At 39.4% G+C, this 12,996-nt stretch overlaps 2 protein-coding genes across 3 annotated transcripts in view; one reads left to right on the forward strand and one right to left on the reverse strand.

Moving 5' to 3' along the window:
* Positions 1 to 7,170: 7,170 nt before the first annotated feature.
* On the reverse strand, positions 7,171 to 10,148 carry LOC125457228 (non-histone chromosomal protein HMG-14B-like). 2 transcript variants are annotated; one of them, XM_048541164.2, is made up of 7 exons: positions 10,061 to 10,148; positions 9,906 to 9,948; positions 9,114 to 9,137; positions 8,536 to 8,571; positions 8,400 to 8,450; positions 8,217 to 8,321; positions 7,171 to 8,142 (listed from the first exon to the last, which is right to left on the reverse strand). In XM_048541164.2, the coding sequence occupies exons 2-7, from the start codon at positions 9,918 to 9,920 to the stop codon at positions 8,104 to 8,106; spliced, it is 270 nt and encodes an 89-aa protein (XP_048397121.1). In that variant the 5' UTR covers positions 9,921 to 9,948; positions 10,061 to 10,148; the 3' UTR covers positions 7,171 to 8,103. The 2 variants fall into 2 exon arrangements, with proteins under 2 accessions (XP_048397121.1, XP_059506150.1); XM_059650167.1 differs by having other exon boundaries at positions 9,906 to 10,108.
* Positions 10,149 to 10,241: 93 nt separating this feature from the next.
* get1 (guided entry of tail-anchored proteins factor 1) overlaps positions 10,242 to 12,996 on the forward strand; it is a 33,169-nt gene continuing 30,414 nt past the window's right edge. The window contains exon 1 of the mRNA XM_048541162.2: positions 10,242 to 10,649. Within this exon, the coding sequence (XP_048397119.1) occupies positions 10,560 to 10,649 (90 nt within the window). The 5' untranslated portion in view covers positions 10,242 to 10,559. The remainder of the gene's footprint in view (positions 10,650 to 12,996) is intronic.

Consider the following 12,996-nt stretch of genomic DNA (forward strand, 5'->3'; position numbering starts at 1 on the left):
TGCCTATAAGTGCAGGTACGACAACTGAAGCCTGAACATCAAAGAAAAAGCCAGCCTTTTTTCTCAATAACTTCCTTTTGTCACTTATACAACTTGCCTACAATGTAAACTATTTTATGTGATCTCTACTGGTGGACATGGGCATCAAAAAAGGTTCCGTCCAGTGTGATGCATTTTAGTTGGAAGGACATGGACAGACAGTAGGAGTACAATGCTCAAGAGCTCAGAGATCTGGGTGTAAATGTGCACATATCATTGAAAGAAAGCATACAATATCCTGGGCTTTATTATTAAAGGCATACGGTACAAGAACAAGGAGGTAATCATAGAATCCCTACAGTATGGAAACAGGCTTGCTGAGTTTACATGAGACTTGATAGACTTCAGCTGGAGTCTGGAGTACCACTCTGGGTGCCACATTATAAGAAGGAGAGTGTACTGGAGAGTGTATAGAAGTGATTTACAAGAATGGTTCCAAGGAAGAAAAACTTTCAGGACAGAGGATAGATTGGGAGAAGGCAAAGAGATCTCTTAGAAGTTTTCAAATAATGAAGGGACTGGACAAAATAGACAAGGAGAAGCCATTCCTGTTCAAAATAAACGTCAACAAAAAAAAATGGCACAGATTTAAACTGATTTGCAGAACTGGAGAATGTGATGAGAAAAAAACATTCACACAAGAAATAGCTGCAAATGGAATGCAGTGCCTGGAAGTGTAGTGGAGGCAGGTTTGAGTGAAGCATTTGAAAGGACATTTGATGATTACTTAAAATAGAAATGACATGCCTGTGTATGGGGGAAAAAGACAAATGAATGACACTAAATTATGCTTATTTCAAGAGCCAGTGCAGATTCAAATAGCTAAATGGCCTCCTGCTGTGCCATAACATTGCTGTGAAGTCTCATACCATCTGAACTTGAATACATATTGGCATTTTTTCACCACCGCCGTTTCAAAATTCTTCATCTTGTCCCAATGTCTTTATGGGAGAACTATCCACAATATGAACTGCAGTAGCTTGCAACTACCTTCATGGGCAATGAGGCATTAGCAATGTTGAATACCTACACAACATAAATAAATAAAACAAATAACTCTGTCTCATATCACTGACAGAAAACAAATTGTTCTGTGACCAACTATAATATGGGTATAATGGGCCAAATAGCGAAAACTACTTCAAAACATATGCTTCCTAAATTGAAAGACGCATGCCACATTCAAGCATATGCATGTAACATTGCTTTATAACATGACGAGGGGCCTTCTGCTTTACACAGTACATATCAGAACCACTAGTACTAATTTAGACAATTGATATTGTGGAGGTGGAGGAATACAGCAGGTCAGACAGCAGAGAAGTAGGACAGTCAACGTTTCTAGTCCTGGTAAAGGGTCTAGGCTCAAAGCATCAACTCTCCTACTCCTCCAATGCACCCTGACCTGCTCTGTTCCTACAGCTCCACACTGCATTTACTCTGACTCCAACATCTGCAATTCTTGCTATCAATATTTTGTAAATCAGCAATATTATTTGTAGCAATGACAATACAGTCTTGGCTTTATTTCATGGATGAACAGGCCCATGATGGGTAATTATCAGGGACTGGGGTACTTGTGTTTGTAAATACTGAAAGACGCATGGAACCATTAGTATTTTGTAGGTTCAAAAGTGCAATGGCTGTTACTGGATTAATAATCTAAAGACTGAGTGAGAACTCAAATCCCAAAAAGAATTAAGATTGTTTCAGTAATTTATCAGGAAAAAACAAAAACTGCAAAACCATTGGACTATTGTGTAAGAATCCAGTGGTTCTCTAGTGTTTGTACTATGTTACTCCAGTCCTACACCAATATGTCAAAAGTAGCTTAACAAATCACAACTGCATCTCATTGGAATCATCGTGTTCCCTTTGGGCTACAAATATAGAGAATGTACAATGTAAAAGGAAAGAAAAAGGAAGTTTTGCAATTGAGGACAAGATGTTTGGCTGTTTTGGCAGATTCCCTTGGACTGTCACCAGTGGAAAACTGTTAAAGAGTACGGATGGCGACATCTTTGCAGACCGAACAGCAGTGGATTGTGTTTTTTTTTTGAAAAATCATCTATCTCTGCAAATATTGTTTTCCTAATAGTTCTGGAAATATTGTTTGAAGTTTGCAGTTATGAGTTATGTACTCAAATAATTGCCTTACCATAGTAAGAAACATACCAACTTCAAATTTATTTTAAGCAGAAAATTGCACTTTTTAACCAAAGTTAGAAGTAGCAGGGCTTGAATTGAAAGTCCCATAAATGATCTGTCTCAACCTCGGTTATAAACATACTTAGCAGAAAACTTCCCAAGGTTCTCCAGCAGCACCTCCAAAGAACAAGGGATGTAGGGAACCTATAATCTCAGGCAATTATCATTAAGATTTGGACAGATTATCACTGCTTAAAAACCACTCAGTCAAAAGCATGGAACTTTCTACCTAACATCAACTGCAATAGTTCGAGGTAACCCACAAACACTGTCAAGAGCAACAAATGCTGGCAGCAGTCCTCTGTTCCCAAGAATTAAGTGGAAAACATTATGCTGGGCCTCTCCACCATGTATGAAAGTTGATTCTGGAACAAAGAGCAACCTGCTACTCTTTTCCTGGATTGCCTTAGTTTCATGTGTAATTAAGTAAACTGGTGGCTAATTGAAAATAAAAACTAATATAATCTCTCCTCTTCATCTTCCATCTGATGGAGTTTTAGCAATCTCAGATCATTGATTATCCTTTTGAAACAGGTGAGAATTCCTTAATGACTACTATACTGAAAAGTAATCAGCAAATCTGAACATTTGGTTTTTCAAAGTTTGAAGCGAGTGGTTAAGATTCCACATTTGTTTTCAGTTAGACTGAAAACAATTTTCTTAAAGAGATAGTGGGAACTGCAGATGCTGGAGAATCGAAGATAATAAAATGTGAGGCTGGATGAACACAGCAGGCCAAGCAGCATCTCAGGAGCACAAAAGCTGACGTTTCGGTCCTAGACCCTTCATCAGAGAGGGGGATGGGGTGAGGGTTCTGGAATAAATAGGGAGAGAGGGGGAGGTGGACCGAAGATGGACAGAAAAGAAGATAGGTGGAGAGAGTATAGGTGGGGAGGTTGGGAGGGGCTAGGTCAGTCCAGGGAAGACGGACAGGTCAAGGAGGTGGGATGAGGTTAGTAGGTAGATGGGGGTGTGGCTTGGGGTGGGAGGAAGGGATGGGTGAGAGGAAGAACAGGTTAGGGAGGCAGGGACAGGTTGGACTGGTTTTGGGATGCAGTGGGTGGAGGGGAAGAGCTGGGCTGGTTGTGTGGTGCAGTGTGGGGAGGGGACGAACTGGGCTGGTTTAGGGATGCGGTGGGGGAAGGAGAGATTTTGAAACTGGTGAAGTCCACATTGATACCTTTAGGCTGCAGGGTTCCCAGGTGGAATATGAGTTGCTGTTCCTGCAACCTTCGGGTGGCATCATTGTGGCAGTGCAGGAGGCCCATGATGGACATGTCATCTAAAGAATGGGAGGGGGAGTGGAAATGGTTTGCAACTGGGAAGTGCAGTTGTTTGTTGCGAACTGAGCGGAGGTGTTCTGCAAAACGGTCCCTAGTAACACAATGGTAGGATCCTTAACTCTTGAGCTTGAAGGTCCAGGTTCAAGTAACAAATGTAACAGAGGTATCTCATAACATCCCCAAAACGGGTTGACATAAAAATATATTTTTTTTCCAAACTTGCTGAAATGAATAATTCATTTTAAATCTCATTCACTTTGGTCTTCATTCCAATCACTAGGTAATGGTCCCTTAAAAAAAATTGTATTCATCCCTTCCACAACCGGATGTCACAAGCACTTAGCAGACAATGAAAACTTCTAAAATATGCAGTTATTATTGTAATCTAGAACGAATGATAGTCACGAAAACGTTGAGGCAGTTGTGATGCCCTGCCAATTGTTGTTTTCTATTAGATTCATGTTTTCTATTAGATTCATGTGAATTCAGAGGCAAAGGTCTGTTGATCCTAACACAATCGCAAACCTAGCCTTGGTAAATGACTTAAAAACAGGTTTCACCACGTATATAAAAAAAACTTGAACGTTCTACTCAAAAACTCAGCATTGTTTATATAGTATTATCAAGATAATTTCAATTTAATGAAAAAACAAAGAAAGTGCATATACATTCAGATATAAGTCAATTGCAAAATTAATATGCCAGACCACAGTCCGTAGACTATGCTGCAAAATTTAAAAACTAATCAAATTGGAAGAATTACCACTAAAAATGTCATAAGCCATCTACTGCTTATACACTGGATACCAACATCAAATCCATCATATACTGCTCACAATGTGGTCTCCTCTACACTAAGGAAATGAAGCGCAGACTGGGCATACACTTTGCAGAACACCTATGTTCTGTCCACAAAAATAACCCTCAGCTTCCCATTGCCTGCCATTTCACCACACTGTGTTCCCTGGCCAACATCTCTGTTCCAGGCTTGCTCCAGCAAAGCTTAGCACAAGCTGGAAAAACACCTCATTTTCAACTTGGGAAGTCTGCAACCTTCTGGACTCAATACGGAATTCAACAATTTTAGGCCGAGAGCACCTTCTCCCATGTCCTTATCCCAACCCCCACAGACTAGGCCTTGTCATTACATAGAGATAATGGGAACTGCAGATGCTGGAGAATCTAAGATAACAAAGTGTGGGGCTGGATGAACACAGCAGGCCAAGCAGCATCTTAGGAACACAAAAGCTGACGTTTCGGGCCTAGACCCTTCATCAGAAAAAGGGAGATGGGGAGAAGATTCTGAAATAAATAGGGAGAAAGGGGGAAGGCAGACTGAAGATGGAGAGAGGAGAAGATAGGTGGAGAGGGGATAGGTGAGAGGAAGAACAGGTTAGGGAGACGGGAACGAGCTGGGCTGGTTTTGGGATGCAGTGGGGGAAGTCCTTCTGGGACCACAACTTTCCCCCCCGCAGTGGTCAAGAACGCCCTCGACCGTGTCTCCTGCATTTCCTGCACCTCATTTCTCATACCCCGCACCCGCAAGAAGCACCAAAACAGAATCCCCCGAGTTCTCACAAACCACCCCACCAACCTCCTGATACAACGCATCATCCTCCGACACTTCCACAATCCGACCCCACCAGACATTTTTCCAACCCCACCCTCATCTGCCTTCCAGAGAGACCACTCTCTCCGCGACTCACCTGAACAATCCATACTCCCCTGCAACTGCAGGAAGTGCTACACTTGCCCTCACGCCTCCTCCCTCACCCCCAAGGTGACTTTCCACATCAAGCAGATGTTCACCTGCAAATCTGCCAATGTGGTATACTGCATCCGCTGTAACCAGTGTGGCTTCCTCTCCATTGGGGAAACCACGCGGAGGCTTGGGAACTGCTTTGCAGAACACCGACACTCGGTTCACAATAAACAACTGCACCTCCCAGTCATGAACCATTTCCACTCCTCCTCCCATTCCTTAGATGACATGTCCATCCTGGGCCTCCTGCATTGCCATAATGATGTGACCCATAGGTTGCAGGAACAGCAACTCATATTCCGCTTGGGAACCCTGCAGCCCAATGGTATCAATGTGGATTTCACCAGCTTCAAAATCTCCCCTTCCCCCACCGCATCCCAAAACCAGCCCAGCTCACCCCCACCTCCCTAACCTGTTCTTCTTCCCACCTACTAACCTCATCCCACCCCCTTGACCTGTCAGTCCTCCCCAGACTGACCTATCCCCCTCCTCACCCATCTTCTCCTCTATCCGTCTTCGGTCCACCTCCTCCCCTATTTATTTCAGAATCCTCTCCCCATCCCGCTTTTTCGATGAAGGGTCTCAGCCCGAAACGTCAGCTTTTGTGCTCCTAAGATGCTGCTTGGCTTGCTGTGTTCATCCAGCTCCACACTTTATCTTGTCATTACACAGGCTGCTACCACACTCAAGTGACTGTCAGCCACTAATGGTCTCCATTAGCAACTATTCAATTTCTCAGGCCAAATTTTACCCATTCCTTTGCCTGCACCGAGCATTCTTTTTCCTCTTTCTCTCTGAGTTCCATCTCCACCCCCACTAAACTTCTGCTAGCCACAATCTGTTCTAAAGAAGGGTCACTGGATCCAAAATATTAATTCTGCTTTCTGTCCACAGATGCTGTCAGATATGCTGAGTTTTTCCAACAATTTCTGATTTTCTTCCATCACTAAATTTCAAAGATTACACAAGACACTCGTACAAGGTAGATGTTGGAATTTGCATATAACATTCCAACTTCTGGTCAAAACTAAGTTCTTCTGACGGCAGACAGCATGAAAATAAAGTTCTATTTTGGCCAAGCAGAAAATTTAACTTCACACAAGAATCCCTCCTGTATTAGTGATATGCCTTTACTTTGTTCCATTCCACTATTCCTTAACTACATTCCACCAGGAACTGGACTGAATGGGCTTACTTATTTTGCAGAATCAAAACTTTCATCAGATGCCTATGTATTTATTCTCTCAGTTTAGACTTTGGGCATTTTCTGTTAATCATAGCTCATCCAAAACTGTTCTTGAACCCAAACTTGGCACCAAACCCTCTTCACGCATCACTATCCACACTTCTGGTGTATACCGGCACCCAGTTCAAAGTATCTTGAATTCAAAATTATCTTGTTCAAATCCACTCATGGACATATCCTTCACTGTCAGGGCCGACGGGCCTGTACTGTGCTGTAATGTTCTATATAACACTGCAACAGATTTACAATCCTGATAAAAATGACATTCCTTTCCAATCATACAGATTCCAATTACCATCAACCTATGAGAATCTCCAGCAAGCCAGGCCCAGAACTATTCAGTTTCTTCCTCAAATCGTCTCCATCCTCTTGTAAGAATTATTTTTAAACCTACCTCTTTGACCAAGCCTTGGGTCAAATGTCCCAATATTTCTTGACGTAGTTCCGTGGCAGTTATTCTCTGATAAAGTTTGTGAAGTGCTTGGAATTGTTTTAATCATTTTAATAATGTGCTGTTCCAGGGAGGCTCTGTAAACAGTTACTTTTCTTAAAAATTAATATTTTCAGCAAAGATTTTTTCCCCCAAAAAGATCGTCCCGTGTCTATGATCTAAAAATCCACAGAATCCACACTTAAGCCACATATTTTATTGATTTTTTTAAAATTCACTATTACACAGATACAGCTATGAACAGTCTGTACAATCCTACACAGAGCCTGTACTGAAATAGAAAGTGAATGTCTCCAAATGCTTGTAGTTAAAACGTTAATACCATAATTCTAAAGTTGCAGTGATTTTTCAGCATGATGTTTTTGAAAACTTCAGTAACTATGGGAACATTGACCAAATATGTATAACATTTGTTATGTACGCACGGCAGTCAGAACTTTGTCTGTGGGTAACTCAACCTATTCACACTGCTGACATGTCACACTATAAATCTGGAAAACTATCTTAATGAACCCATTCACAGCAGTTTCACAGAAGAGAAAAAGAAATACTATCACAGATATTGTCAAGACAACATTGCCACAGCTTATGAGAGAAATCCATGACTAAAACAGATCGACGCAGTTATCTATTAAAATTTCAAACAATGGGCATACGTGTTACCTAACATTTGTTGTTTAACATGAGTCCAAAATATTTTCAGAAAAGTCAGTTTTTTTTTCTCCTTTAAGTGTCCGTGACAGTCAGGATAACAAGCTGTCCCACCCTTGCCCATGGAATGTTACATTATATCTGGATTAAAAACTGACTTTAAAACTCACTATCTCTCACTGGTGTGTTTGTTGACCTCATGGAAAAATTCCTGTAACATCCAAGTATACAATTATTTTATCTTTAATATAAAAATTTAACATTTACAGACATGAACTTTGGTGCAAAACAGGTGGCAGGGGAAGGAAGAACAGTGTAATTGTGTTGGGACTCCCTCCTATTTCAACATGGCGTTGCCCATTATTGAATGACTAAAACCTTGCATTTACAAAATAGTTGATAAAAATATTCCTCTGAATTGTACAAGAGGTACATCGACCAATGATTAGGGGCAAGACAGATGTTATTCTGACTTGGCTTCATTTTCTCCAGCAATGGGTGCCTGCAAAATATGAATCTGCATTAACATCCAAAGTAAACAAAAATTCATATGATCATTTTGATTAATCTATTTACCTCATTGCTTTTCCGTTCACCATTTTCTGCAGGTACAGAATCATCAGTGGCTTCTTGATTAGCTTGTGGAGGATTTGCTTTTGTTGTTCTGGCCTTGGTTTTTTTCTGCAGAAGAAAGGCAGTTCTAGGGCATGTTTCAGGGGGCAAAAAGTTTCATAATTTATAACTTGAACTAAAACTCACTTGAGGAGTCGGTTTCTTTTTTGGGTTTTCATTGGGTGGTTTTATACTTCTCTGAGAAGGTAGAAGGTTAAAAAGTCAATCATATTTCACAAAAGAACTTCACTTGAATAAAGATTAAATTAGTTTTATGCCTTACCTTCCTCAATTGCATATGACTAGGTGGTGGTAGTGACTATAAAGAGAACAAATAACTAGTGAGTTTATACAATAAAAAAAAGACCCTATCCAAACTTTGACATCTTCTATTCAAATTGTTTAGTGCAGACAAACTTTAACATAAACATTTCTACAACAAAGCTCGGCTTCTTAAAATTGAAAGGAAATACAGAAGCTGAGTCAAGGTTGCCAAAAAAATTACACTCCTGTTAATTTAAGAGAAAGGCAGAATAATTTTGCTTTACGTGAAGGCAATCTAGTAACTAATCTAGATTTTCAGTAGTGATGCAGTGCTATATGAAGGGGGACAATAACATATTGCTTTGAAATAAAAAGAACACCAAACTAAGTTTATAATATTCAGACATACACAATTGTTTCAATAATCTTAAATAGATATTCATAATCTGCAATTAATACATTCTATTTTTTTCCCAATAATGTTTCAGTACAGCAAGCCTGTTGTACAATTGCAATTTAAAGCAGATTTTTATAACTCTAAACTGGACTAAAACCGTAAACAAATTTGATAGCAATATTAATGAAGATGCATCTTACTTTGTCTATTACTGTATCAGCGGCCTGTTAAATTAAAAAAAAGCAGTTACAAAAATAAATAATTCAATTGCGCTAGCAACATCACGAAGGAAACCTTCAGGGCTAGGATGGTACTGCTGAAATGTTTGCAAACTGTCGTCAGTAAGATCGAGGAAACATGCGTAGGGGGGAGGATGCAGAGCGCAATAAGGGACGTAATGCAAATCCTTCCCGCCTATTTGTAACCTGCTGGACAAAAAAACTTCAGAACTCCGTTCTGCATTCTCACCCTTCCAAAAGGTTACGGAATATTCGAGATTCTGAATGGAGCCGCCAGTTTGCAGAATGAACATGCAGCCTAAATCAACATGGCTCTTTATGGTTTACACTTTACTTCCCCCCCACCTTTGTCTCCTGGAAAAGCCCGCCTGTAAAAATACATTCACGGAGAAGAAAACATTTTCAACACTTTTATGTATGTTTGGTTGCGTGTGGAATAATTTCCTATACTTTAATTTACCGACAAGATTTTATCCTTCCACAGAACTGATGGAAGCACAAATTGCCAGTCTGCTTCTGGAAAGGGATTACTCCAGTTTTTTCCATATATAAAAAAAATCTGGTATACTTTGTCGCAACAGGATTTTATTTTAAAAAGATCTGTTTTATTTAGCCAAAGGCCGAACGTTGGAGAATTCTGAATACAATTCCATCCAAGTCAAACATGTAACACACTCGCAATATCTTTCGCCTCCCCCTTTTTAAATCCGTTTATTCCCTCCTCGAAAAAATACGAAATGAAAAACTACTCACCGCCTTCTTAGGCATGTTTGGAGGGTTTGTTTAAAATGTATATCTGCGTAACGAAAAAAAATAAGATTGGGAGGGAAGATAACGAGTACACAAAACAGATTACACTGCTATAACATTAAGTTGCGCTGCCAACCCCCCGGATCCTATACAACTACCTTGTTACAATACAACTATAGAACGTTAATACATCCAAACCAACTAGTTCGAACCAGATTCGTTCCTTTACTCAATATCACCGATCATGATGGCGAGTCCTGAGCGCCGATTGGCTATCGTAGCCTATTAACATGCATTCAAACCATATCCAGCGAGTTGATTGGTGACCCGCTCCGTGCGAGCTGTTTGATGTTTGGGTTGAGGGAGGCATGCGGAGCAGCGACGCTGATTGGAAGCTGTTTCGCACTCTTGTTTTCCGAACGTTTTGCTGTCTTCAACAAAGGCGTGGTGAAACCTGTCTGTGATTGTAAACCCCAGCACTTATTTCCAAAGTGTATGCATTAAATCATTCGTGTCCCTCCTTCCCTGTAGTTTTTTTTTAAAATTGCTGTGTTTCACTCAAATTGACTTATTGATGAAATCCCTTGTTAGTGGAGTATACCATTTGCGGCTGTTATCGTGAGCTTTTTCTTTGGGGTGGGGTTATTTGACAGCAACATGGCGGAGAGCTGTGCGTGGTTGTTAGTGCTTGGCTCAGTTTTATTATGTAGTCTGTTCAAGATGTTGTTGCCGACCCTTTCCTCACTTGTAAGTATCATTTGCAAGCTTAGACTAACAGTGATAATTGAATACTTCTTTGATTGCAATTTGTATAATGTATAAACATTTAAAATAATATTGCTGGCTCCCTCATCTGTACAGATACTGTAGCAAAGGAAAATATTTAATTAGGAGTGTAAACCGTAGTAAAACTTTGGAAGGTATCTTGTATAATTTTAGATATTTCGCTGGCCCTATACAAACATAAAACGTGTATTCAAAGCAAAACTTCTCATTAGCGATTCCTTTTCAACAATGTTGTTACTCATAATTTATACTATCCATACGAATGGAGCCAGAGTTACTTAAATTTGCGGAGTAAAGTGTCAAAAACTGCAGTGAGTGATACTTGTGCCCTATTAAATTAAGATCACTGTGCCCGAATCGTTAACTATGATTTCTCCACAAATACTGCCAGACCTGCTGAGCTTTTCCAGCAATTTGCGCTTTTGTTTCTGATTTACAACATCCGCAGTTCTTTCGTTTTTATCTAAATCATGGTAGGGGGGCGGGGGGGTGGTTCTGCTTGTGTTTGCCAAGAACTAGGGAAATGCATATGTTTGTGGAAGCGTTTTTTTACTTCTTGTAGACTGAAACTTTGTGTAACTGGTGTGCTTATGATTTGTATCTTGTCTATTACGGAATTTATGACTTATGTAATAAAGCTGATAATACATAAAATTTAGTATTTAAACAAAAACCACTATAATTCCAAAGTGGTACAGTAAATTGGATATTTTGTTAAACCAAGCCACTAATAACTTTAGCCAGTGTTGTAATGAAAATGTTTAGATTGAAACTGTAGAGATCAGAGTGTTTGAAATTAATTTGTTCAACGTTGTCACATTAAAGTACAGATTGGATTAATATAAATGTCAGAAATTATTCAGACATCTGTAATAAGAGGATCCTGGCAAGTTTATGGTTATTTAAAATTAATATCATTGAATTAATTAATATTCAAAATGGCTAATTGTAGAGCAAGTTCACTAGATCAATCTGTAAAAATGAAATAAGTTAAACAATTTTTAAAAGTTTCTTCTGACTTAAACCATTTTTGTGATCTAAATGGAAGGGCAACCTACCAGTTTTTCCTCTGCATCCCCTCCCAAAAATATTTACAGCATGAAATGAGGGCTTATGACTTCATAATCTGCCATTTTTTAATTTGAAACTATACACAGCAAGGTTGGTGATAGTTTGACAGTCAGACCTAAAAGAGAGAAAATATGCTAAAATTTTTGAGTAGGAATTTTTCATAACAACTAGCAAAATGGATGTCAAAAATTGCAGGGTAGCATGCTTCCTTTTACCCAGAACATGCTGACAGATGTAGTGTTTTGATTTGTTCCTTAACTTTGTGCCACCACTTGAATTTAATTGAGAAACAGTGCAAAGACATAAAATTGCAGTCAACTATCTCTGAAATACACAAGTCTCAATTTGGGGAAAATGACCAAAATGCTGGTGTGTGTGTGTTCATTTCATTTGGTGATCCTTTTGAAGCCTTGAAATTAGTTCCTGCATTATACAATATAGTACAGCGCAGGAACAGGCCCTTTGGCTCACCAAGCCTGCGCTGGAAGCGAGCAGTACAAGTGGTAGCCGTGAGATACAAACAATGTCTGCATAGAGACTGGAGCCAAAATCCTAAACACTATAGAAATATGAAATTTTGAGGATATTTTTGAAGGAAATTATATTGTTAGAGAAAATACATATGTTTTGATTCTGAAATATGTACATTATGAGGAGGAAAGCACATCTGTGGACCAGCTTTCTCTGTTGGCACATAGGAAGGATTAGGGAAAGTCACAACATACTTCTGGTGACATTAATGGGGATACATAGTTTGCAACCATCTGTTGTAATATCTCGCGGTCTTAAGTGATCATAGCAATGGACCCTATTAAATGTTTATTTACTGAGCATTTTTCGCATTTGTTTTCAAGTTGAAGGAGGGTGTAGTTGAAAATATCTATTATTTGTGAAGAATGTAAGTTTATTGAAGGAGTTGTACTGGGTCGTAATGTTATTTTAAGGTTTGCACATTCCAAATGAAGAAGCTTAAAAGTCGCTTACGATGGTTTCCATTTTCACCAATGCATCAATATGACAGGTCTAATTCTGAGTCAACACCTTTCATGTATTGCCTGGTTGTCGCCTTTGCAGTCATGTCCTTGCATTTACTTGTTTAAATGAGCAACGTTACAATACTGACTTGACAGGGCACTGGGAATGTAAATCCACTGGAGTTTTTATAAGTTGAAGTCAGTTTCATTCAATAGAAAAATTTGCAAAACTGATTAATTGTTTTATTGAAATACCCTTTCTT

The sequence above is a fragment of the Stegostoma tigrinum genome, chromosome 12 (assembly GCF_030684315.1).
Source record: "Stegostoma tigrinum isolate sSteTig4 chromosome 12, sSteTig4.hap1, whole genome shotgun sequence".
NCBI lineage: Eukaryota > Metazoa > Chordata > Chondrichthyes > Orectolobiformes > Stegostomatidae > Stegostoma > Stegostoma tigrinum.